Source organism: Heliangelus exortis, chromosome 9, assembly GCF_036169615.1.
Source record: "Heliangelus exortis chromosome 9, bHelExo1.hap1, whole genome shotgun sequence".
In the NCBI taxonomy this organism is placed as follows: Eukaryota; Metazoa; Chordata; class Aves; order Apodiformes; family Trochilidae; genus Heliangelus; species Heliangelus exortis.
The window spans coordinates 19,894,789-19,921,394 of record NC_092430.1 but is presented as its reverse complement, the minus strand read 5'-3'; the positions used below and the strand labels follow the sequence as shown (position 1 = coordinate 19,921,394).

The following is a 26,606-nucleotide window of genomic DNA, read 5'->3' as shown; positions in this document are numbered from 1 at the left end:
TACTTAAGCAACTAGAATTACAACCAAAACAGCTGATGACTGAGAAAGAGGAAAATGGCAATACCCTAAAACATGGCTGTATGATTTTGCAGCTATGTCACAGAATTCCACCACAATTGTTTAGATTGGCTGAAAGAATCATCCAATAACTTTTATGAAAATGGATAAACTGTCCATATTAAAATACAAAAGTACTATCAAGAATCACTTCTGACTTTCAGATTTAAATTCAGTGCAATTGACAAATGCATTGCTAAACAAAAAATGCAGCTTAAACATACTCAAAACATTTGTGTCTATTCCTGGGAGCACAGTTTAAAATTATTGCACAGAATTTTTTTTTTATTTTTTTTTCATTAAATGACAGAGGTCAGCCACAGTCATGGACCTCCAGCAATAAAAGCAATATTTCAAGTGCCAGACACTCAATATAACAGATTTCCTACATATTGTTACTCACAGGATAATTGCTTTAAACATCTGTAATATGTTCCAAAACCCTAAAAATAGCTGGCACTGAACCACCACAGATGACTGTCATTATGGATATGATTTTTTGTTGGTTTTAAATGCTGTGTATGATAGTATTATAATCCCGGGGTATATATAAAGTCTGTACTGTTGACTTTTCTTTACCACTGGCAAATTGCTACCCTACCTTAGCCAAACTCAGACTTGCTTCAAGTCATGTTTATTCCATGGAAATAGCAGAAATCAATGTGGTTAAAATGTCAAAGCTGCATTATCTGAATTAAATCAATTTATATCTAACTTGGAGGGAAGAAAAATAAATCAAAAATTTAAAAGAAAAAAAAAAAAGGTTAGAGACAAGCAATCATAAGCCACAAAATTATTTGTGATTGAAATAGTGTTATAAAACTGGTAACTCTGCAAAGCTCTGTAATATAAACCATTTCTTAAGTAAAATGCCTGTGACATAAATTTGACAACCTCTCTTTTTATAAATTTACAGTCTTGGAATCTTATGCAAGACATGATGCAACCTTTTCAGCTACGCGTAAACACGACCTCATGCTATCATTTACAAATAAAATCACTATCAGTATACTTTAAACACACGAGCAGAAAAAGGTTTGCCATATACATCTGTCATTGTAAGAAAAATACTTGATATTGTAAACGAGTAAAAGACACTATATCGTAGTGATTATTAAAAAAATAGCAGCTTACATCTACCCTATATTTGGAAAAAAATGTAGTCACAAGATACAATAAACTGCAGGACTGGAGCAGCAGGGAAATTAGTGCAAGTATTCATCTTTTAAATAAGCTGAATCACTGCTATTAAAATAAACTTGAAGCAAGTCCTCTGTTTAAGATTTTTTTTTTTTTTAAATCTAAGGTAGTAAACATTTTGCCGTTTAATGGCAGTTATCAAACATATGCCAAAGGTTTTATTTTAATAAAGAAAAATTACATGAGATACTTTTAATACTGGAGTTTGGTTACAATTATACATCTAAGCTCCTACAAATAATGATGGGCAACTCTCAGAGAAGCTGTGGCATGAACCTTTGTCCAGAAAGATCTTAACCTCTTAAAAACAATCCCCCAGCTACACTTTGCTCCTTTTCACAATAGTGCACAATTTAACCATATTGTAGCTATAGTCTTAAAGCAACAGAAGATGCATTTTTTCCTCTTTTTTTCCTTTTTCCTATTTTTTTCCTTTTTTTTTTTTCCTCCTTTTTTGCATCTCTGTATTTTTCATTCCTGTAATTTTGTGCCCTTCTGTTCTTCAGTTTGGCAGAATTATGTCCCAAATAAGAAACTACTGCATTTCAGCCATGTCTCCAGAAAACAAAACATAGTATTATACCCATTACTGTCATACTTTGTAGATGAGGAGGACATGAAATACCACGCCTCGAAGAAGGATTTTTTTTTCTTCTCTCTCCATAATCCCTTTTCCACCCTCCCTCTGTTCACAAAATTGTGCTCTGGGAGCCACAAAATGTACCAAACATTATCAGGTTCAATCTACCTCTTCAAAGAATGCATTAAAATATGTTTCAAAGGAACATTTTTTTTTTTTCCCAAGGTGAAAAGAACATAAACAAGAAACTAATTCACTCCCTTACTTCATGCATCCATAAACTTAACCAAAACAAAACAGAAAACCCAATGTTTAAAAGCAAAGAAAAAACTACTGCTGCAGATTTCTGTAAGTCCATTTTCTCTGTACACACAAACTGTTCAACTACTGAGAACGAAAACAAAAATACCCCACAATCCATTGTTATGGATTCTAAAGGGGGAGGAAAGGGTAATGAAGGCTGCCATTAGTATCTTCTGAATTTGGTATGTATATGGGTCTGCTCTTGTATATTTCTCTCTCTCTCTCTCTCTCTCTTCTGTTTTTCATATCCAAAACCTTTAAACGTTATTTTGGGGCACAGCAGATTCCAGCACTTGGTGAACAGGATTCACAAGCTGTGACAAAACTCTGTCATCCTCTTCAGGGTGTAATTTTTTTTTTTTTTTCTTTTTCTTTTTTTGTTATATACAGTATATGTATATATTTCTTTTACGTTTGGCTGTAGTGGACTGGCCATGGTTCAATTGGGACTATAGCAGTACATGGGTCAGGGACAGTCATTTTGGCTATGTACACATTCATAGTCGGTCCATGGCTTCCAACTAGTAGCGCTATTTCCGGAGGTCTAATACACAAACCTGTAAAGAAAGAGAAACACACGTACAGAAATCACACATTGCACCAGACTCCACGTTTACACATTTCTGTCTGAAATATCCAGGACACAGAATGTGCAAGCTTTGGCTCTTAACAGTTGAGCTGGGGGGGAATCACCAGGAGAGCACTCTGGTTACGAGTACCAAGCAAGACCCCACGCTAAGGGTACTGCTTCATCAATTAATATCACAACATTAACAAGCAGAGAATTTTCTAGTTCTGTTCCAGAAACTAGTAAATACAATCACATAAAAGCTACACTTTTAGTCAAACAGTTCAAATGTGCCTCTGTTTGCTTAGTTATTATGAGCTGTAAGTGTATTTAAAACCAAGGGGATGAGATGTGCTTTCACTTGCCAACAACGTGAAACAAAACAAATCCAACATTTTTAAAAGAGCAAAAAGTAAATGAAAGCCAATCAGCTCTTTGGGTCTAATTAACTGGAAGACTGGAAAGGTTTCACTGCATCTAGGGTGGAATGACAGCAAGATATGCCTTGAGCTTTTGTTCTTTTTATGATACCATCTATGCTTTTAAGAGAAAAATCACATGAAATACCAGTCACAATTAATTCTCTAGAGTTTAGTCTACTTAAAATTCTGAATTTCCTACTTTCTGTTCTGAATTCCAACAAAGCAATGCTGCTTAGCAGCACTGGAGCATGCAGGACAGGAGAACACTTTGGCACCTGGTTTAGATAGTGCCTGAGACTCTGGGCTACAAAGCTGACAGGACTGCTTTTTGCTAACGTTTCTTACTTCAAGCTAAAATATTCAATTCCTTTATCACACCCATTTTGTTCTAATTTTGCTTTTCCCTAGGCTCTCTTTTCTTTTAAAACCATGGCAAAAGAGGTGTAAGAAAAGAGAAACAGTGACTACAGTTCAGAAGAACTGCAAATTAGTATTTTACAGCCATACTTTACAGGACAGAGTCAGAAGGGCTAGGAGGTGATGCTGCAACACATTACTATGAGATGACAGAATGCATTCATGGTTACTAAATGTACATTTTATTCCCTGCTTCTTCTAAGCAATGTAGGCAGACTGGTATTTACATATAACTCCTGTCATTTTAGGAACTTTTTCATTATGATCTCAGTTTTGCTGCTCTTTCTGTTGAATGCAATGCAGAAGACATCTTGTTCCTATCATGCATTACAATAAGATCACCTACACTGAACATTTGCACAGAAAAAGGGCAAGAAGGCAAAAATGAACTTGATTCCAGATTATAATTAAAAGACCTGCCCAAATGAACACATTTCCATGGCAAGCCACAGTAGGGACAGAAAATTTAAAATGGAGGCATATTCCTTTTCTGAGATTTTTGGAGGGTTTAGAACAGTATTGCAATAAGCTGGAATAAAGATATTTTCTCCTTTCAACATTACAGAACCCTTACATGTGAAAATCTAGATGTAGGCTGGCTGTATTAAACTTTAGCTACAGAAGGAAATTTTGTCTCCATTTTAAGTCAAAACATTTCCAAAAGATGTTGTTAGAATGTCAAATACAAGTTAAGCTACACTTACTGAACCATCTGAAGCACTTGCTCCAACTTTGTCTCCTGCTGCATTCCAGCAAACCTCAAAAATCCCTCCTGTTCCCCGATAACTGTGGACTAGGGCACCTGTCTAAAAAGGGACAAAACTTGTAATTAATATAACAAAATCCACACAAGCAATAACATTTGTACAATATATGAAACTTCTCCACTCCTTTTACAAACTGAAATCCACATTGGAAATGGTTCAGATTAAGCTCATGGACAATCTTAGCACTGTGTGAAAGGATGTGACCAACACAATTATTTCATCTTGATCTTGTCCTTTACAGAAAAAAACGGGGATATTCATGACAACTTCCAGTTACTAAAAAAGCTTTTCAAAAATTAATATCTAATTCCCAGTAGCCAGAGATCACATCTTGTCTAACAACAAGGTCTTTAGACTTTCATTACATCAGTCCTTTCTTGCACTAGAAATAAAAGTAATAGTGTCCCTTCTTAGAAAGTTATATAGAAACATTTTGTCATCATCTTCTTTCACTTTACATTCTCTTGTTTTTCAGAGAAATCCAATGAAATAGCTATCACGTTTTCACAGCAAACCTGTTTTATCAGGAGTTTAAAGTTCAGAGTTAAACACAATTTCTGGATGCAACATGTCATTGCAGACACTTCGCTGAGTACATTTTATTACGTTTAGTTGGGGTTTTTTCAGTGGGTTTTTTTTAATTGGATTTGTTTGAGTTTTTTTTCCTAAGACACTACAAAGACAATTATTCCTTCACCATAGCCAGGCACTCAAAAAGAGAAATTAAATGTACATCCATTAACAGAAGTAACCTTGGAAGAAAGTTAATCATTGCATGAGCAAGGGAAGAGTTCTTTGTGGTGAAAACATGATGGAGCAACAAAGGTTGGAAGGGGACTGGTGAAAAAGACCAAACCACAAACTTCTAGACAGACAGAAGAGCTCTACCTGTGTATTCCAGATGTGCACACATTTATCAAAGGAGCCACTGGCCAGGTACCTGCCATCAGGACTGAAAGCTACACTGTACACAGGTTCTTGATGTTTTGTCAGAGTATGAATACAAATTCCTCTGTCTACATCCCATAATCTAACAGTAGAATCAAAGGATGCACTGTCAAGGAAAAAAAAAAACAGATTAATTACATCTCAATTTAATATATTTTTTTCTTCTAATATAAATGTAATATGATACAGTATTCTACATGCTTCAAAACATTCTATGAACCTTTACATAATTAGAGTGAAGTAAAAGTAATGCTTAATAGGCATTTTAAACAGGATTAAACAGTACCTTGCTAACATAAGATTGGCATTTGGATTATTTGTTCCTGGTCCTGTAGGACTCCATTTGATAGTATAAATTTCTTTGTTGTGTGCTTGTAAATCATGAACACAACTGTCTTGCTTCATACTCCAGATCTATGATAAAACCAGCAGAAAACACAGACATTTAGCATAATATTGTACTAAAATACATTTTACATCTTTATCATTTGCAGCCTGACTGCTATGTTTTAAGCCATTAAAAATATTTGCTATTCCTGCTGAGTTTCTAGAGTAATTGCAACAAGTATTATTCCAGTATCCTCCATTCTTTGAGCTTTGAGTACCTGATGGGTTAATGAGCAATAAAGGTTCTGTCTATAGAAACCAACTCATGTGTTAACTTTAAGCCCCTTGAAAAGTGCAGGGATGACAACAGATGCTAAAATGAGAAGAGCAGTATGTGTATGTTTGTGTCGTAGTTGACAAAATATCACAGTCTTTTTTTTTTTTTAACTTCTTGCTACACAGACTTAGTGATGCAAAAAGATAGCAGAAACATTTTTTGTTTTCATACAAAGCTATAGATGCATACTGCAAAAACCATCCTGACATTTTCCTGGCTTATTAGGATTTGCATAGCCAGGTGTTGGTTCAGTACTTAATACAAAGGAGGAGTTCCTTAGAACTCCTGTATGAAAACCTTCAAACAAAATAACTTCATTCTATTAAGAATTTGAATTCCATACAGAAGGGTTTTGGAAGGCTTTTATACTTTTTTCCCAACATGAAACTCGATATAGCAGTTAATATTGGAATGCTTCTTTTAATGATTACCTGGTTTAGTAGTGCTCTTATCTCACATTTATTAGAAAAAGCTAACAGGATCATGTTTAAATCCAGCTGTGTTTAAGATGCAATTGGGATGTAGGTTTAAAAGGTTTAAATAAATGGCCCTCTTCAGAACTGGTGCCTCACTGAAGGGAAAATTGATTTTCAATGTGCAGACAGAATTAAAATTTTATTTCCAGTTTAAATTGATTTGATCAAAATCTAGCTTCTCTTCCCAAAACCAGTACAGAAAAGAGTCCATACTATCTGGCCTAGAGAATACCAAGTTAGCATCTCAAGAGAGAGAAATAAACAGGCACCTTCCATATGCTTCAAAACCTGACATTCCTTCCTACTGCCACTGAAAAGCAAGCAATCCCTAAGTGATTAGTGATGCATTATGTACAGGCAGTTGGTGTTCCAGCTCATCCTAAATAAAATTTTAAATTCTTTCCACACTGGGCTGGAATCAAAACAGCAACTAAGAAGTTAATCACCTGAACTGCCCAAGCCCACAAACGGTGACATGTTCCCAGCTGTCCTCTCTCTACTCACTGAGATGCTGTAGCAACAGCTTCAGCTCTAGACTGGAGTTCATCTCACCTGAGTTTGAGCTGCTTAAGTATTAAATATCCAGCTGTAGCTGCCTATTTTGACTCCATCCATTACCAAAGGAGAAGGAGGGATGCTCTCAGGGGTTTACTCATCACACTTGACTTAAGACACTTAAGAAAAAAGGAATTGTTCTTCATTGGTGCCAGGCACTGACTAACAAAGTCTAAACATCTAGCATCAGATTGGAGGCTTAATACTTAAATATGTTTACAATTAGACAAGGTGGTTTCCATTGCAAGTGCCTGACTGTGTGCCAGCACAGAAGGCAGGCTCTGGCTACTCCTTCAGTCATTCCCTGCCTCTGAGTAGACAGAAATTAACTGTCCCAAGGGCTACTAGCAGGACAGTGCTGTCAACATAAAGAAACATTTCCTAAAACTTTACTCAACATAGTGCTAAACACCCACTAAATACGATGCAGTATGGGAGTAATGGAAAAGCAGAAACAGCACCAGTCTGTCAGGCATGAACAACCTCATTTCTCTTAGTCCATCTATCCTGGTGGTATTTCTGGCATGGATCTCTAATCCATCTTGAAGTCATATGTAAAGTAACCTCTGTGTTCACAAGTTTGCCCCAACTGTACAAGAAAGCAGGTTGCTATGAATTATTTGGAGGAAAAACATAGATGCAGTTGAGAACCGTAGAACAACTGCTGAACTGGAAAAACCAAGGAGTATACAGTCTCTTAAGAAAAAAATACATGAAAGAGTTTAACTAGAAAGAGGGAGAGAACAGAAGAAAACCAGGAAAGGACCTAGAAAACCAGGAAATGTAACACATACATTCTGGTATGTGTTACACCCCCCAACTCTTCCATTTAATCAAAACCAGCAATCAAGTGTGGCAGCTTCATGATTAATGACCCAATTCTGTAAACAGCTAAAAGCACCTAATAAATAATGTTCTAAGTCTCAGGGTGGCAGCTTGTAACAAGTTCCCTGGACCAAAGCTTGGCTCTGATTAACCAAGATTTGCTGAGATTGCCTAATCTTGTTATATTTATAAAGAACAAGCATTAGATGACATGAGAAGTAGGTGATACTGCTGAACTGGTGAGGTAATGGTGCACTCCTGAGCCCTGCAAAGATAAGAGCCAGTAGCAGAACCCCTGTTACCTTTAGAGTCATATCATCAGAGCAGGATGCCAGAAGGTTACCAGTTGGATCCCATTTGATTGCGTTTACTTCATTCTAAAATTGAACAGGAAGAGTAAGTTGGAGTCTTCACTTCCATTACAAATGACAGCTTACGAAAATAAAGTTGGACAGCACTTCTGAGTATTTGTATAACTGTCAGCATTTAACATTTAATTTTCATTCCCAGCTTTGCCTTCAGTAACAACAACTTTCTGCTACCTCCTCATCACATTTTCCTAAGCATGCTCTTACACAATACTGAAGTCACCATGTTTCTTCTTCTAAAGCTCACTTTTGTTATGCCATCCTGTCACTGGTAAAAAAAGCTGCACAGAGGAGTGAAAATCATTCTAATAAAGATAGGGACTGCAATTACCACATGATCTTAACTACATACCTAGACCTGTTGCCAAAGAACAACCATTACACAAGTTCTGTCCACTGCAAGTATACTGGGACCCCGATCTCTCATTAATAGAAATCCCATACAGTAACCCCCAGCTTTCCAACACTTACTGTGTGACCCTGGAAGGTTTTGATGGGCCTATCTTGTCCTAGTTTACAGACATGAATACACATGTCTGTACTGCAAGAGGCAAATGTGTTGTTACTCTGCCAATCAACATCTAATGCTGGTGCTAAAAGAAAAAGAAAGATATTTAGAACTATGGTATATATTCGGCAGGAGTATGATTTGCAAATTTAGCATGCACCACCTTAGAATAAATGCCAACAGGAAGCAACCATTAATTTCAAAGCAGTTCTAAAGATAATCAAACGCTATGAACATGAGAAACACAGTCAAAACCAGTCTTACATGAAGAAATGAAACAAAATTTAAAAGAAGTTGATAAAATACGGAAAATATCTGAAATAAAACAGTTATACAGAAGACGTTGCAGCAAGACAACAAGATGCAGTTAAGTCATTTAAAAATAAATCTCAAGAACCAGCATGAGAAACAGGTTCCCACATCTTAACACATGGTCATGCACAAGCTCATCTCCACTAACAATCCCTGCCCGTGCTCATACATGATTTATTTTCTTTCTTCATTTCAGCATTATAAGGTGTGGCAACTTGAAGTTTAATCATGGGTGACATATTCCATTTGGTCAAACCAAGATATTTTATGGCAGACAGCACACAGAATTGCTTGGAGTAAATCAAGAATTGATGTTTCTGATTGTTGTCATGCCACTGAAAACGTAGCATCAGTGGAATGAAAAGTGGAAACGGGACATTTTTTAAACGCCCTTCAGTGACAGTTGTCATCCTCTCTATTCTATTTTCCAGCTGATTCTGGCAGGCTGGCACAGCACTGCCCACAGAGCAATGTGTTTGACCTCCTGAGAGGCTGCCCTCTGAACCCAGCTGGGCAGTGAACAGCCTTTCAGCTGGGTTGTGGCCAAACAAACTGGGGACAGCAGAGCAGGTAGCACAGAACAATGGGATGCAGGGCTGGGATTACTGTAGCAGGGAGATGACAAATGCAGTCCCTGGCTGATAAACACAGATCCCTCCTAGCCCACCCACTTGGTTTGTCTTCCACTGTGTTACTGAAAGTCGGCAATATTCGGATTATCTGGTGTGACTTTCACAGACATGTAGCAGTATTGTGAGTTGTAAAGTTACAAAATCCAAACAATTCTTTGCTTTCATTCGCTAAATTCATAAGATTACAAACACTGGATTCATGAGACTGCTTACAAGACTTTAAAAGTGTCAATAAGCTCCACAAACTTCCAGTTGGTTTCCTCACGGTTTTATTAAATAAATAACACCTTTTATTGTCTTTTCTGATGACAATCCTGAATGGTAACAAGAAAGACTTACCAGAATGAAAAGGAAACTGCTGCTTGGCTTCACCAGTGTGGGCATCCCAAATAATTGTGGTCTGTATTAAACATATAAAAAACAATAAACAAACCTGTGCAAATTCACATGCATCAGACTGCCTAGCCTACTCCCCATTGCCCACACCTCCTCCTGATTATATATTTCTAGCATTTAACTCAGTACATAAGGAAATTGGAGATGTACAGACAGCAGTAGAGATCCTTAACATGTTGTAGAATTAGAAAGGTGTTTAGCACAAAATCTTGGGGTCTGGAGGGAAGGAGGGTGGACTTTTATATTTTATAAATAAGCATTAAATAGATAGCTCATTAGCTCTATTTGTAGTCTTGTGATCTACATATATCTATTTTAACTTCAAATACCTGTATATTTAATTCCTAGTTTCAAATACTCAGTTGGCCCTAAGGAGGACTTTACATAAACAATTAGTCTCATACTTAAAAATGAGAGATTCAATTTAAAGGTGTAATTTTGTTCCAAGTTTTTTTCTGCCAATCCTGATAGCTTTCTGGTGAAAGAGTTTAACACAGCTAGTTTCTCTCTCACCTCTATATTCTATGCCAATATTCCTGATCTACCTCAATGAAAATTCTAACACTGATGTGGAAGCGTGAACTGACCACACAAAATTATTTATGGAAAAGAATCAGGAGATTCTAATGTGGAATATTTTTCAAATTATACTCTCAGTTACTTTGTCCAAGGAGTTTTATTGACAGAAGCAACAAGGCTTCTTTCTCTTCCAGCATATTTTTCTGCAAATTAAAGCTGTACCTCCACAAAGATTTAAAAACTGGCATAAGCCATCATAGCTGCCTAAACAAAAAACTCATCCTTTCCATGCTTTGTGTTCCAGCATTTATAAAGCTGAGCACTAAAGCAAAACAGGTTAAACGTGTGTTGGAAACAAAATACCAAATACAGGAGAGTATCTGCTACTTTACAGTAACACTGCCAGTTTTCAGACTGTGGATTGCTGTCTTACTGAGCTTGTAGTTTGCCTGTCTCACTAAGAGAAACCCTGTGTTTGCTTCTGCACCTTGAACCAATTACAGAGGGAAAACTTTTCACTGTCTGAATTACTCTTAAGTCTACTCATTACCATGTGTCCTTCCTACCATTCACAGAATCTCTCACACTAACAAAGGTTTTAATTTAAAGACCTTGTGACTCTAAATTTGTTTAGAGACATGAATAGAAAACACAGTTATAAAATGAACTTCATGGCATTACGCTTGTGGCACCTTCCCAGTCAGATATATTGACTTTTCTTATGTTCCAGCTATAACATTTTTAATCATTCTCAGGATTGACTGATATCCAATGCAGCCTGGGCCTACTCCTCCAGCTCAGTTTTTTTCTGAGGCATTGCAGAAAGTTTCACTGAATTTTAGATGATTCAGTTTTACAAAGGTTTAATGTACCTCTACATTCAAGGCAATGATTTTCCAACTTACACTGATCTAACTGGGAAAAAATCCAGGGTCCTAAAATCTAACAAATTAGAATTTCTCAACAAACTATTAAAACACACAAGGAAACAGCTAGAATAATGAGTTCTTTCTTAATGTATATTTACATCCCATGCCTTAAGTTTAATTTACTTTTTTCTATAGCTTTGCTATTATGCTTACTATTAGGTTATAACGGTGAAGGAAAGAATTTTAATTTTAGCAAAGATCATCTCACCTTGTCCACTCCTGCACTTAAAATGAAGTTTCCTTTCTTGTTCCATTTTAACGCAAATATAGGACCTTTATGTTGCCCTAAGGTGCTGGCAAGATTACCTGAAAATTTATATTGATATAAATACATTAAAAAAATAAAAAACTATGCTGTGAGCCACAATACAGGAAAAATATATTGGAAATTAAAAACTTTTTACTTACCATCTTTAGTCCATATCCTCGCAAAGCCATCGTACGACCCAGTTGCTAGAAGTGTACCTTCACTCTGCCAGCAAAAAGGTTATTTTATTTATTTATTTTTACTGTACAACTAAAAGCTAAAGAGCATGAAGCAAACTTCAGGTAGAATACATCTGCTTCAGATTTATATAACTGACTACAACTTATTAAAAAGACGTCCCTGAAGTGCAACACAAGAAATTACCATGCGATTCAAAACCAGAAACACCTGGGGAGCCGTGGATGTTCAGCTGCTGAAAGTTAAAATTTGACTCTGCAAACTTGTTCAGCACAGCTTCCTCAGAGCATTGTGAGCCCTGCCATTTCTACTTACGTTCCAGTCCAGCGATGTCACGTCCTTGTTGCTGGGGACATCCTGCCCTCCTTCCCGTATACAGTGTCGAAGTACCAGCTGCGTGGAGCCACTCGTGCTGTTTTCACTGAGGTTCCATATCCGTGCTGTCGAATCTCCAGATCTACAGAACAGTTAATGAGAATACACCCTCTTCTCCCCACTCATCCATTTAAAAAGGTATTTCCTTTCGAGACACCAAAGCATTTGATGGAGAGGAAGCTGGGGTAAGTATTGTTTTGTTACCAGCGCCCTAGGTAAGGTATGCTCACAGAGTTAATTATAATTATTATGTACACAGGTGGGTAATGCACATACCCTGAGGCCAAAAGGTCACTAACGGGATTCCAGGCACAGATGAATACTTCAGATTCATGGCCACGCAGCACCACTGCCTTGTTGGGAGGGATTTCAACATCTCCATCTACTTCCATCATATCTGTGTGATTATCTGCATTATGGGAAACAGTAGAGAGAGGTGGACTTTAATATATTGGGACAACACGCTGAAATTGCTGTGTGGCTGATATTCTTCTGGAATGAACATAACGATCTATTCACAATTTACACCGACCACTATTTGACAAAACAGTCACATTCCTTTATTTTTCATGTTCAAGTTTGTAAGTACTATAAACAGATAGCTAGTTTCAAAAATGTGAAAAAGCTCTTAGCCTTTCTAAACCTCCACATCCAAAAGGACTTAACTTTGAAACTTCAAAACTGAAGCCCAAAAGTGTTGGGGTTTTTTCCCTATGATAAAAAAAAACCCAAACACTGATGTTAAAAGTACTCACATTTTTGCAGGCATGATACTGCACAGTACAATATGTTATTAGTCTACCTTGTGCTTTAAAAACGCATTTATGACACATTTGTTTTCAAAAAGCTCTCTTTTCACCAACAGTAAATAGGTTTTAAACTACATCTCAGACACTTTGTTTACAAAATGGTTTTAATTAATATAACAGCATTTGGAGATACCGTAAACTGGTAATACAGCTCCTTTTAACTGCTTCAGCAGTTACTGTGGAATTGTGGCATATGCAGCTTTTTCTGTGGATGTAATTTTGAATCCATATTGTTCTGTACAACCTACTAGGGGTAATTCAACTGTCAAAACAGTTTTCTTGCCAGCTAGCATTCTATTATTAAAAATAAATCCACACTGAGTTTAAATGCTGAGTTTAAATTCACCTGCTCTGAATTTATTCACTGTGGTTAAGCCAACTGTCTCACTTCTCCTACTTAATTTAACATTAAGGGTTTCTGCCACTGTTTGTACATGCAAGAAAACAAAAGGCTATTAGAAAGAGCACCATATAAACGTTGCTTCAATTAAAAGAGAATCAATGCTGTATAATTTGGTGTACTGGCCAGCAGGGGCTGCTGGAACATCACATTTAACTCAGGGATGAAGTTTAAGTTTACTCTATCCAGTTAGCAGTTAACAAGTACATATTCTTTTGAGATTTTTAAAGTAGAGAGCATATTTGCTTATGGCAAAGATTGTATTTCCAAGTTTATTTACTACATCTTAGAATGAAAGATGCAAAACTTGTACACAGCTTGATAGGAACATTTCGATGATGGAAAAGGAGCAGTGCTGGCAGTGGAATACAGTGAATTTAAAAATTCTCAAGTATGATGCACCTTCTCCTGCAGTTCCAAATATCAAGCTGGGGACAGTCAGAAGTGAGATGCTATCTGTTCAAGGATCACCCATCCTCTGCAAGCTGAAGGGTTACACATTGACCTCCTCACCTACTGGCTCATACTATGATCAGTGCCAAGGAAAGGACATTGACATGGATTAAGGTCACAGAATGGTTTGGATTGGAAGGGACCTTAAAGGTCATCCAGTTCCAACCCTCCCACCACCTCCCACCAGCCCAGATTGCTCAAGACCCCATCCAGCCTGGCCTGGAACACTTCCAGGGAGGGGACAGCCACAACTTTCTTAGGCAACCTGTGCCAGTGTCTCACCACACTCAAATTAAAGAATTTCTTTCTAATGTCTAAACCTAATCTCTCCTCTTCAAGGTTTAAAGTAGCATTGATGTTAAGTCAGGATTTACCAGAAGACAGACAGGACTGTTTATCTGATGGCAACATGAGGATGTCATTTCTGTTTCAACTTACTTGCTATAGTATGTGCTCCGTTCTCTTCTCCATTTGCAGTATTTTCTCCATTTTTTGCTGATCCCTGTTGGTTAGTGGTGGCTGCAGCTGCAGCAGCTGCTGCCTGCTGTTGTGCAAGTTTATCTCTGTAGGCCTGTTGTCTTGTCTGTACCACATCAGGCATTACAGCATCTATCAGTGAGAGAGACTCTATCGGCCTACCGTCAAACAAGGTACCATCCTGAATTACAGCAGAGGGAAAGAACAGAAAAAGACAACACCAAGTACAAATTAACATTATGGGCAGAAATTCCAAGGAAAACTAAAGCAAAGGTTTGATTTGATGTAATAAAAGAGTTTACAAGTGGTATCATCACTGTCGTGGTTGGGATTTTAGTCTGAAGTTAAGCGGCCACGGTAACTATGCAAAAAAAGCCACCACAGGACTCTGGCAGAGCTTCTGGAATCTAAAGTTACAGGCTTTGAAGTTGCTAAATCATCTGCTAAAGCAAAAAGTTCTGCAAGCTCTCTATGAATATGATTTCAAACACAAGTGGCTGCAACAACATCTAATGGTTTGTTTGAAGAGCTGCAAACATTGTAAGTCAGGTCACTGCCTTGTGAACTTATTCTATCATATTAAGACTAATACTTTCCATAAACATATTATCTGGAGAGTTGACTAGTTTTCTTCCCTTTTTTAAACAGTGCTGGCATACTTTCAAACAACAAGTAAGAATTTTATCCTGAAATGGACAAGACCAAGTTAAAAATACCCGTATAAATATTCTAGGGCTTTGTAAGGATCTATTTATAGGAGCAAAAAGGATTCCTCGAGATAAATATAGGGTCTCCTTCTTCTATTCCAATCACTTGCTTTATTTTTCTGAGGCTTCCTAAGGGAAAGTTTTTGCTTCACTGGGACTATGAAAACTACACATCCAAGAAGACGTAAGGGAGACTGGAAAGAGAGCACAATTAGTGAAAAAAAAAAACCTGTTTCCTTCTGCAATATAACTGACACATACAAAGGCTGCTAACCTTCCAAGCATAAATGAGAACAGAAATCATGGGGATCTGCAGCCTCAGGCAGGAAGATACATAGCTTTCTGTACTGCTGGAATAACCATTTAAACATCAAATTTAATAGATCCTGCTCAAGATGAATTAGCCAGCAGAGGCAAAAAGCAAACTGGCATATACCTTTATCCTTCCTGCCACAAATTGAAACCCTCTCTCTATTTGGAAACCTTGCCCTGGGGCTCTCATTACTTCATTATAATGACACATCACCCAAACCAGAGCTGCACAGCACTCTCCCACTTCCCTACTGCACGTCTACAAAAGTAAAAATTAAGAGGTTACTTGTCTCAGTCACTGTTTTATTGCACTTGTCTGGATTTACTACATTATTATATTAGGGTAAAAACTCTACAGCCAACGGACCTTTAAGCAATGAGCCAGAACACCATGTGCCTGGTGTTGTGTGGCTGCACTGGGCAGAACCCCTACCCAGTTATGTCACTCCATTCTGGTTCCACCACTGGAGTCATGGTGAACACCAGCGGTGAGGATTCTGAAGCAAAAGTAAATAAATAGGATACAAGAAAGTTAAGAAAAATACTAACAATCAAACTTTCTACAAGCAAGGACATGATGTTCCTGTAAGCAAAGCCTCCTTACCTCATTAATACTGACTTCTGCCTCTACATACTGCAGACCTTTCTGGATGATGGAAATCAAAGCAGCTGGTGGCACCAAAGCACCATTTATGTTAGACTGGCTGATATGGCTCTCTATACCAAAGGTAAATGCTGAATGGGAAAACCCTAAAGAAAAGGCAAACTGTCAGAATTTATTTACAGACAGACAATATTACTTGCTAGACTACTGTAGATCTTCTGTTTACAAATCTAAGCAAGCTATACAAAGTAATAGAACACTTATGAACTAAAAAAAACCTTATAAAAACACTTCTCATTTCTGTTACACATTTCTAGTTTAAACGTACAAAAGGACAAATACTAAATTTTTCTATAAACATTTATTAATTATTATATCAGTAGCAGGGGTTAATATAAAAATATAAAAATGCAATCTGCAATAGGATTTAATATAGATATATATATATTTATTCTGAAGATCTATATATATTAGTTCCACATATAGTATTTAATAAAATACATGTAAGGCGAGACCCTAAGATGTGCTTGTTATTTTTTACTCACTGATTTGTCAGCCATGGAAGTGAAATGGATCTGTATGTAGAACAGAATTCACTTTGTGGTACAGTGCTGTTACAACTGTCAATGTTTTGGTACTACATGGGTATCATGCACTGATTAGGAAGTAGCAAGCAGGGTATGGTGCAGCACTGGTGTGTTTGCTTGCTATTATTTCATTACCCTTAAAAGGCAAATTTAACCTAGAGAAAAATAGCTGTTTCATGGAATTAAGTTTACTGTCACCGAACTGTTTCTTAAACTACAGAATTTTATTCTTTGTTTCCTTGCTTGGGGTTTTTTTGGGGTTTTTTTGTTTGGTTGGTTGGTTTTTGGATTTTGTTTGTTTGTTTGTTTATTTTGTTTCTTTCAGGTAACTAGGAAGCTGTCTGCAAACTTTCAGATAAAGATAAAGCAATTTTGAAGTTTGGCTTCTGTCACAAAAGCAATCTGCAACTGGGATAAGAACACAATAGTTTTCAGTAAACTCAGGAGGAACAATGAGTTTCTGCCTTCTTCTGTCAAGCAGAGACTGAAAAACTGTGTCATTCACCATTGCTTCTTCTGCCTCTAAGTCTCAGTTTGAGAAGTTCATGAGCAGTAGACATGCTGGATAAATCAAATACATTTTCAAGAAGCCTGAAGTTTGTTCTCAAGTTGACAATATTTATCTGTCTCTTGCTCTTCTTCTTAAGAAGCAAGAGGAAGGCAAGCCTGCCACTGAAGGACAAAATCCTCCAGGAAAGTGTCCTGCAAGGAGGGAAGCTGCTGAGAATCCAAGAGTCATTCCCGAAAAATATCTGCTTACTTGCATTTAAGTTACTTCCACAGTAGCAACCACTTCTTCCTTTGAAATTCCTACAGCAATTATCTGCTGTAGGAAGTCACATTTAGGAAAGGAATTAAGACCAGATTGCATGAGCACCATCACTTCCAGACAGTAAAATCCCAGTGTCTTGGTGGTCATCTTTTTTTCTGCTTCAAGGAGCCCCAGAGAAAATGCTGCAAATGCCATTGTCACTGTAGATAAAAGTCATCTCCTGGGAAAAGCATTTCTAGCAATCAAGTGATTCCTTAGCTAGGTGACTGCCATCTGAAAACTCCAAATGGCTGAATCTGATTAAGTTACAGAAGGTAACTTGGCAGGAATTCATTTGTTGAGAAGAAGCACTAAGAAACAGTTCAGACAGAGTCACATGCCTCCTGGAAAAATAAATAAATGAGTCTTGCCCTTGCTAAAGCCAGTTGCAGATGAATACCAAGTAAATTATTTATTGTTTAACAAGCAGAATTAAAAAAACTCACCTGACTCTTGCAAGTATCTATATACCAGGAAGTTAACCTCATCACTGCTTATACTCATCTTTATTCCCAGTTAAACCATGAGGTCACAACAAAGGACACAACCCTGAAAATAAAGAAGTAGGTCAATTAAATATTTTTAGTACACAATAATAAATTTCTCAACAAATGATGTATTTATAAAGTAAACAGCTCCTTGGCAGCATAGACAATTATTTTATTTTATAATGCAAAGAAGTCTACTGTATGCATTAAAAAGAGATTTGTCTCCTCACAAGTTAAAGGCTGGTAAATTAAATACTGAAGGGCTGCATTCTGAAATAATGTAAATTGGTATGGACTGGAGAACTATGAACCTTAATACCATAATTTAAAAAGATTTTCAATCACAGGTGTCAAAAGAAATAATCAAGTGTGTTTCATCTAACCAACAATACTACTTTGGAAAACATTTTTCAAACTCTGGATTTCTCTCTGCCTGGCTAACAAAGACCAAGAACTTGGTTTCATGTTGGTACCCAGGCCAGTTCCCACTTTTACTTTCTAATTCCTTCAATTTTCAGGTACTCCAGCTCTAGCAAAAAGGTGCAATATGGGATATAACACTGTATCTGTTCAAAGTGAGTCCAGCTATTTCCATTAAAAATCAGAAAACACCTCAGCTGTATGCTTACTTTTTGCAAAAGGAATACTTGAGATTAGAGACACACTGTAAACAGCATTTTTAGTGCCATTTCTCTACACTTTCAATCGCTGCTTTTAAAATATTGATGGATATACACACACAATTTTCCCTTGATTTTATTAATGGTAAATATTTAGCAAGACAATATCACATCAGGTTATATATCTTTTTTATGACAAATTCTGAAAATATGAAGCAACAAGTCTTAAAAACACAAAGCCAGAATACAGCAATTTTTTATAACTTTAAGCCTCTTTCCTGAGAATATTCTCATGACTTTTGAATGCTTGGAAATGAACAAATAAAAACATTAACTTCCAGAACACAGTATAAAAACAGCCTATGCACCATGAAATAGATTCCTAGGACTCAATCAGCACTTTCCATCAGCAGACCACCATCATTTTCTTGGATGGAGTAGGAAACTGAGAAGATCAGTAACTTTTCCTACTGTTATTCAACAAAGTTGGGCCTGGGGCTGACCTTAAAAAAAAAAAGGACCAGAGAAGAGATTTCTTCTTAAAAATAGAAAGTTCTTGCTGGTGACAATCACAGCTTCACAGTCAGGCTGCTGGCAGTGGGACATGGGAGCTCTCAGCAGTAAGCAACAGCTTTAAGATTACAATGAGGCTGCCAAAGTCTTTCTGAGCATCTTTTCTTAGCAAGCTCTCCCGAGGAAACAGTGCAAAAACAACCATGCTCTGTTTCTTACAACCAACCTTTCAACTTTACCAGCAAACTACAACCAAATTGGACAGCAGGAAGGGCTCTCCAAGATGCCTTACCAGCCCCATACTGCTCTAGAGGAAAGACCCAACAAAGAAGAGAAGAGGCTGCAGGATAAACTCAGACATCAAAAGAAGTGCATTTGCCCAAAACCACACAAAACCTTGAGGAATCAACAAGCACATGGACACCCCCTAAACCTGCCCCAGCCACTGAGCCCCCACTCTGCTGGTTTGGAGGGCATGGGATGCATCACACGATCTGAGAGCTGCACAGGGAGGGCTTAGACCCAGCCAGGACCAGTGGGACACAAATGGGAGAGCTGGGATTATCCTGTGGGGGAAAGAGGGGGCTGCACATGATGCTCTATGTGTCCACAGAAACACAGACCTCATACTTACAGAAAAGCTCAAACAAACTGTGCTGCCAAAGAGGGGAAGATGGTTTAATTTCTTAAGGAATAAATTAAACAAAAATGCAGATAAATATATATAAATAAAAAAATTTCAGAAAAATAATTATACAAGAAATAAAAATGCAAAGCTACTTAAATCCTTCTCATTCCTCTAAAGGAAAAAATAATTGTTCCATTACAGTAACTTCTAGCTAGTGCACCACAACTTGCAAAGGCATCACTGGTACTAATCCTGCCCCGTTCCATCCACACCCTGGTGTCCCAGGTACACCTGCCAAATTGCAAGAGACTGTCAGGGCTTGTCTGCTGAGCAGAGTGTGAAATCAATGCCATTTTTAGCCATTTCATGCATTAGCAACCAATTACACCATGTACAGGATCAAACACTAATTTTATATAGCTATGGTTTGTTGTCATACCTGGCACAAATCATCTTTATTTCAGCCTGCTTGTTATAGAGAAATTCTGTAGGAAGAGGGACAATATTCTCCTTTAAAGAAAAGGTAAGTAAATTTTAAAAGACTTGTAAAGAAGCCTTTTTACATTACACACAGAAATGGCAGCATCTGTTCATGAGTTTTGTTACTGATTTTTAAAATCTTGCTGCATCATCCAAAAAAGGTGGATCAAAATGAGGAGATGAGATGAAATGCTCTTTGCTACATAGAGAAGAGCTGCATTATTCATACAAAGAGTCCCCACTCAAAGCAGAATTGTGGAGATACCACATAAATTCACCTGTTATGGAGCTGGATAGCTAAAAAAAAAAAAAAAAAAAAAAAGCTAACATTCATCTTGTCTGTCAAAAGTGTTATTCATTCTGCCCATGTCAAATGAGGATCATTTTTCAAGGCTGGTTCAGAGAGTTTTCCACAAGCTGCTTTGGTAAGGTGAGCACAGCCTCGGGCTGGCCTGCCTGGCTATCAAGAGGTGGCACTGCAGCACTGGCTGCTGCACTCCTGACAAGCAGAAAAACATAGAAATATCTTTAATAAATACACAGCTTGCCTGATAAGGACATGAAACTGAAAAGGTTGCAAGTTTCCATTTTTTTTTTTTTTTTTTACCTAGACATTGCTTTATCCCTTTTTTTCTTTTGTGCTTATTTAATTTTGATGTGAACCTGTTTCTGTATTTACCCCTGCCACAGGATCAGGGGCTCAGCCAGTGCCTGGCCCAGGGAATTCTGCAAGGAATTGTGAGAACAAGCAACACCAAACTGCTCTCCTTCCCATCCCAAACACAAACTAACAAATTAAAGAGAAAATACAGCAGCAGTACAGGCAGGAGAGGATACACTAACTTGACAGGAGAGGATACACTAATTGCCCCTTAAGGTGGGGGCAATCCTGCCTTGGCAGCAGGCTTTGGGGACAGCTGAAGCAGCATCTCAGAGCTGTGTGAACCCCACAGCACGGGATGCAGGCGAGGGGGTGATGTTAAAAAAGAGCAGTGGTGGGAAAGAGAGAGGAATCCCTGACCCCAAAGCCACCCCCTCGCTGCAAGCTGAAGTCACAACATGTCAAGGATGCTGCCACAGAAAAACAGGCATGGGAAAGAAAACAAACCTAGGAGCCACATGAACTCCATTTTCCCTAACGCCCCAATAAGGTCCCAGGGCTTGTCCAGGAGGTGACGGAGAAGATGCCTTAGCTTTATGTAAACAGAAACACAAATAAAAGAGGAAAAGCTGGAAAGAAAATTAGAGAAAAAGAATAAATGGACCCAGGCACCTACACACACGTACTACTTCATTAATGCCACATTATTTCCCCCAAGCCCACTATTTCCATGTGCAACTGACTACTTATTTTGGACACGTAGTAGGATAATAATATTGCTCCTGATTTTAACTAAAGCAATTAAATTGCAGTAAAGACACAAAGTATGATGCAAAATAAGTAGAAGCGAGACATAATTCCTACCAGTTTTAGATTTCTAGCCTAATTTGCAAAGGTATAATCAAAAATACTTCAAGGTATTAGCACCTGTATGTCCCAAACACATTCTGAGAACATAAGATCTCTGAGGCCCTTTTTTCTGGCCCTTATAAAAAAAAAAACACCAAGTCTTCCTCAAAACACTGTGCAGTTATAGGGAATACAGCAGTCTGGTGCACCCACAACACTTTTTAGTGCTTGTTAAAAGAAATCTCCCTGTATTTTGCACCTTGGAGCAGGGAATGTGAAGTAGATAAAACTAGGATTAGGAAAAAAACCCAACCAGCTAAAAATTATGTGCAAGGTCATCTGTAGAGTTCTATTCCTGGAGGACGAGGTTTATTATATCACTGGTTCAATTAGAATCATCACAGTATCAAAATATCCCAGGTAATTTTTAATGCCACTATAGAAAGTCCCTGAACCAAAAAATTTATCAGGCGTAAAATACACAAGCCATAAAATAAAACTCCAGTGTCTGTACAGATGCTGGCCTCAAGATGTGATCAAGAGCTCAATGTGCCACGTCTCTGCTTTATAGAATTGAGCCAATCATTCCAACTTTGCAACCAGGTCAGAAATCATTTGGAAATTTTTTAAAAAAAAAAAAAAAAATTAAATTTCTTGTCCCAAAGCTAACTCAGCAATGCTGACAGCAAAAACCTGCCTGTATTTCTGCATCCTGACTACCATAATGCAGACACAACAGCAGGCAGGGTCTTACACAGGCTGCTCCAAACCTTCAACCCTTCCACGTGCTTTCAAACTCTGGGTAAAACCTGCAAGCAAACTTTGTTGCAATGAGATCAATTCCACTGTGCCAAACACAGGCTAATGGGTGCCCAACAGTAGAAATCTGATTGCATTTCTGACAAACGATGATTCTGCTCTGCATGTTTATGCTCGCTTTGTACTCTTCTTCCAGGTTCATGCCAAATGCTCTAGAACAGATGCTGCCTGATAGGGCTCCCAGCCCAAAAGGGTTTTTTTGTTTTGTTTTGTTTTGTTTTCAACAAACCTGAACTGCCAGAGAAAGTTTATACACCAGATTAGGAGTTTGTATCTCTTAATCACAATGTCTAACAGTGGATGGTAGAGTTACCACTGGATCATCAAACAACAAGCAAAGAATGTATTGTTTCTGTAGTTTCAGGTGGGCTCTGACACATCCTAATTAGGTGGGATAACAGAAAAATCTGGCAGGTTGCTGTGAATAATAATTCCCCCCAACACACCAATCATTACTTTGATACCAAATATAATATGTTAAAGGGAATGGCTATCGCTCTGGGTAGCTCTGAAAAATGTTTAATGTTCAGATATAAACAGATTGCTACATTTATCCATGGCAAACAGAAGTCTGGCTACAGAAAGAATACATCTCCTACAACAGAAATATGGTCACCAGTCCTTTTATTTTTTCCTCTTTCACAAGAAATCCAGCGAAATATTTTGCCAACGTGTGAGCACATAGAGAGTGATAATTTTTTTTTAATTGCTGTTTATGCAGCTTCCTTTTTTTAATGATAATTTAAAAATAAAAAAGTAATTTATATGAACCAACCTCAGACTGCTGATTTTTTTAATTCCACCCCAAAAAATTGAAAGTGCCTACAGGTCCTTTGCAAAGTTCTATTGCAGTTCTGCTTTCTCTTAAAAATAAAAATTAAGTCCTGTGTGTGATACACAATTTCCACAACTAACACTGGGAGTCTCTCAGGCTGGCAAACATTCCTGCTGAACTGGAGCTGTGTGACTGTTGTCACAGACAAGAACACCCTGTAGCTCAGGAAAATGCCAATACACTAAATTCCACATGTTTTCCAACTGCGTCCAGGTTGACTAAACCAGTGAGACACCAGTGCCACCACATCTGCTTTGACCTCTCAACTCAAAGGTGCTGATCCAACCACTAAGAACCAACAAATTCCTGAATTTCTGAGGTTTCAGGACATCATTGAGACAGCAAATCTGCCATGTGAGTAATTTGCAGAATTAGAGTTTAATTAATTAAAGTTCAGGGCTCCACAAAAAGCTCTTGCCAATGACCACTATTCTTCTAAAGCATTCTGCCAAGGTTCTTCCCCAAAACATGGTGGGTTTAGCCCAAATAGCCACTCAACTCAGTAAGACTACATCTCAGGAAGATCCATGTACAGCCTTTAGAAATGATTTATAGGAGAAAACTCATTAAAATGTTAGTGATTCCTGTATGTCAAGCACACAGAGCATGACCAACATCATACATCATTCTGTGTAAGAATATATTCAACATCAGTTTCAAAGCAAATGAACGTTTTCTCATACTTTAAAAAGAAAGGAAAAAAGTTGAGCCTCCTTTAACTGTATCAACTAATTGCTCTAAACACTCCCATTTGCTGGTTAACATCTTCATTTGAGAGACAGGGTCCAATATTGTATTGGGCACAATACAAATGAGCCCTTATTAAAGTTCTCCTACTATCTGACAATCTGCAATTAGGAATTCTTTATAACACACTGAACTTAAAGGAAAACATTTTTTAAATGAATGCATAACTGCAATATACTTAAAAAATGAAAGTTCTCATTTTCTGCAATTTTACCTGCCTCTCTAAATAGCTGTTGCTTAGATGTGCATTTTTCAAAATTTTAAGATTCAATGATCTATGTCAAATGTGAACTCACATTAACAAAAATAATCTGTAATTCTATCTTGATGACCCTTCTTACCAATTTCCCTTCTGATCAACCCTTGCTAGTTTTCCTTCTAGCAATTTAAAACAAGTGATGCTTCTCATATTTTTAACTCTGCTGCTTTGTTTTTAGTCTCAAGAGCACAGCTTCATTTCCAAGTACTAAAAAAAATTAATTTTCCTTTCGTCATCTGAATTGTTTTCCTTAGCTCAGGCAATAAATATTTGTATTCTGTACTTGAGCATTAGTGACCTAATTTATGGCAACAGTCTCTGTCTTTCTGTGCCAATTTGAGAGTATGAAGCATACAAGATGACAAAGCCAGTTTGAAATTTTCTGAAGAAAGAGAATTACAACCGTGAAAGGGAAAAAGAAAAAAAAACCAACACAAAACAAAACCCACCCAAAACCTTAGCTAAAAATAACTGTCCACTTATCTGAGTACGCAGGCCCCAGAAACACCAGGCACAGTCCTGAGTAGTATTACAAAAGAAGCTGCAGATGAAGCCCATTTGTTGGTTTTGCCTAGAGCAAAGTAGTATTTAATTACCAAACTATGAATCTCCTCCCCAAATGCTGTGGGACCCAGGAGCCTGGGATTCCGGATGCTACAGCAGGGACAAGTGGCAGCATATTCAGTATTCTATTTCAAGGGCTATGGTTACAAAGCTGTGACTTCTATGCTTTCTGGAGTTTGAAATACACCTTCTTGGACAGCTATAGGGCATCTTGCAGTGATTTTTGGCAGCCAGATTTTGTAAAACCCTCGACCGACTGAAGTAACCAGGGTACTTCTGGCACTGACACTTTATTCAATATTCTTTAGGTTCTTAAACCTCTTTTTTTTTTTTTTTTCCCCCTGTTACAGTTCAACATAAGAAGATATTAAGCATTTGGTGGAGATGTTTTTCTATTTCCTGCATCAGAATAGCAAAAGGTATGGTATATTAGTATTTTTAAGACTTTAAAACTCTTTGGGGAACAACAAAATATGTACCTCTTTCTGGGAAAACTTTTCTGCATGACAATTACAGCCCTGCTGAGCTGGAGGTAGTTCTAACACATAAGGAGCAAATAGACTATTCCTTCAAAACTTAAAAGCCAAACCCAGCTGCTCAGAACATGCACCCAGTGCACCAGAGTAAAACCAGTGTCAGAAAGTCCTTCCTCAAGAGAGACCATTTCATGAAAGCCCTCCCTGACTACTCCCAAGATCCCAAACATCCCATCTCACTCCTCTGGAGGCCACCAAGGAGGGAGCTTTTAATCCCAGAGTTGAAGTCCCCTGAGGCAGGCAAAACAGGATTAATTAAAAACAGCACAGAAGTAGTTAACAAGTTTGATCATTGCCCTCTGCCAATACTTAAGTATTTTTGCAGAGTATAACAGGAAATATAGGTAAAGATAATTAAATTCTCCTTGATCAAGCACCTAATCCAGATCAAAGGCATTTTTCAGAAAAGAAGAATCAGTGGCTTTTAGGCATGATCTTCAAGGTTAAACTGCTCTATCTGTACATGAGCTGGGCAGGTACCTGTGGCAGCAAACCTGGAAATGCAGCATTTCCAAAATTGATTAGAAACAGCTTCTGATTGATCAGCAGATCAATACATGATAGCATGGCTACCTGGGGAAGCAGTAGCACAGGCTTGGTATAGATTACTTCAGAAGATGACCTGCAAAATCCACCTTCAAGGCTCTGTGTGCTACCCTGGATCTACTCTCTAATGGAGGGGGAAGTACCAGACTAATGTTTGTCATTACCCCAGGGAGAAACACTTATCCCCCCAAAAGGGGAAAATTTTCTTATTGAAAGGGCTGTTATCAGAACAGTGATACTATTAAGCAAGCTGTAGAGCTTCCATTCTTATGCCATCAGAAGTATGTCCCATCAGAGCAGGTTACAGCCCTTCAGGAATACTTAATTTAAATAAACAAAGCCTTCTGCAATCAAACATATAGACCCTGTCTCAAGAAGGCTTTGTAAAATTGCTAAATGGCTTTACTGAGGGCTAAAATAATGGCCTACTAATATTCTCTAGATCTAGACACAGATTAGCAGTAGGATGCTGGAATCAAGAGGTAGAAAGATGAAAATTGGATGAAGCATTATCTGCTATGTTGTTTAAAATCCCATGCAATAAACCTCCTTAGCATGCACCCAGCTTCAAACATTAATACAATTGCTCATCTCCTGTGCTGCATTAAAATCTTAGCAAAAAAATTAATTATGGATGAACATGGGAGTGCACCCATTAATGCTCACTGGGATCAAACTGTAAAAATTTCAGAGAA

At 37.7% G+C, this 26,606-nt stretch overlaps 1 protein-coding gene across 2 annotated transcripts in view; it reads right to left on the bottom strand.

The window, feature by feature from the left end:
* Positions 1–807: 807 nt before the first annotated feature.
* Positions 808–26,606, bottom strand: part of TBL1XR1 (TBL1X/Y related 1) — a 104,234-nt gene continuing 78,435 nt past the window's right edge. The window contains exons 3-16 of one of the 2 annotated variants that reach the window (XM_071752635.1): positions 17,873–17,975; positions 16,029–16,174; positions 14,367–14,586; positions 12,543–12,675; positions 12,207–12,348; positions 11,855–11,918; positions 11,655–11,752; positions 9,942–10,002; positions 8,622–8,743; positions 8,085–8,159; positions 5,549–5,676; positions 5,203–5,368; positions 4,252–4,353; positions 808–2,697 (exon numbers count right to left, since the gene is read on the bottom strand). In XM_071752635.1, coding sequence (XP_071608736.1) covers positions 2,671–2,697; positions 4,252–4,353; positions 5,203–5,368; positions 5,549–5,676; positions 8,085–8,159; positions 8,622–8,743; positions 9,942–10,002; positions 11,655–11,752; positions 11,855–11,918; positions 12,207–12,348; positions 12,543–12,675; positions 14,367–14,586; positions 16,029–16,174; positions 17,873–17,930 — 1,542 coding nt within the window. In that variant the 5' untranslated portion in view covers positions 17,931–17,975 and the 3' untranslated portion in view covers positions 808–2,670. The remainder of the gene's footprint in view (positions 2,698–4,251; positions 4,354–5,202; positions 5,369–5,548; positions 5,677–8,084; positions 8,160–8,621; positions 8,744–9,941; positions 10,003–11,654; positions 11,753–11,854; positions 11,919–12,206; positions 12,349–12,542; positions 12,676–14,366; positions 14,587–16,028; positions 16,175–17,872; positions 17,976–26,606) is intronic. The other variant, XM_071752636.1, reaches the window with a different exon arrangement.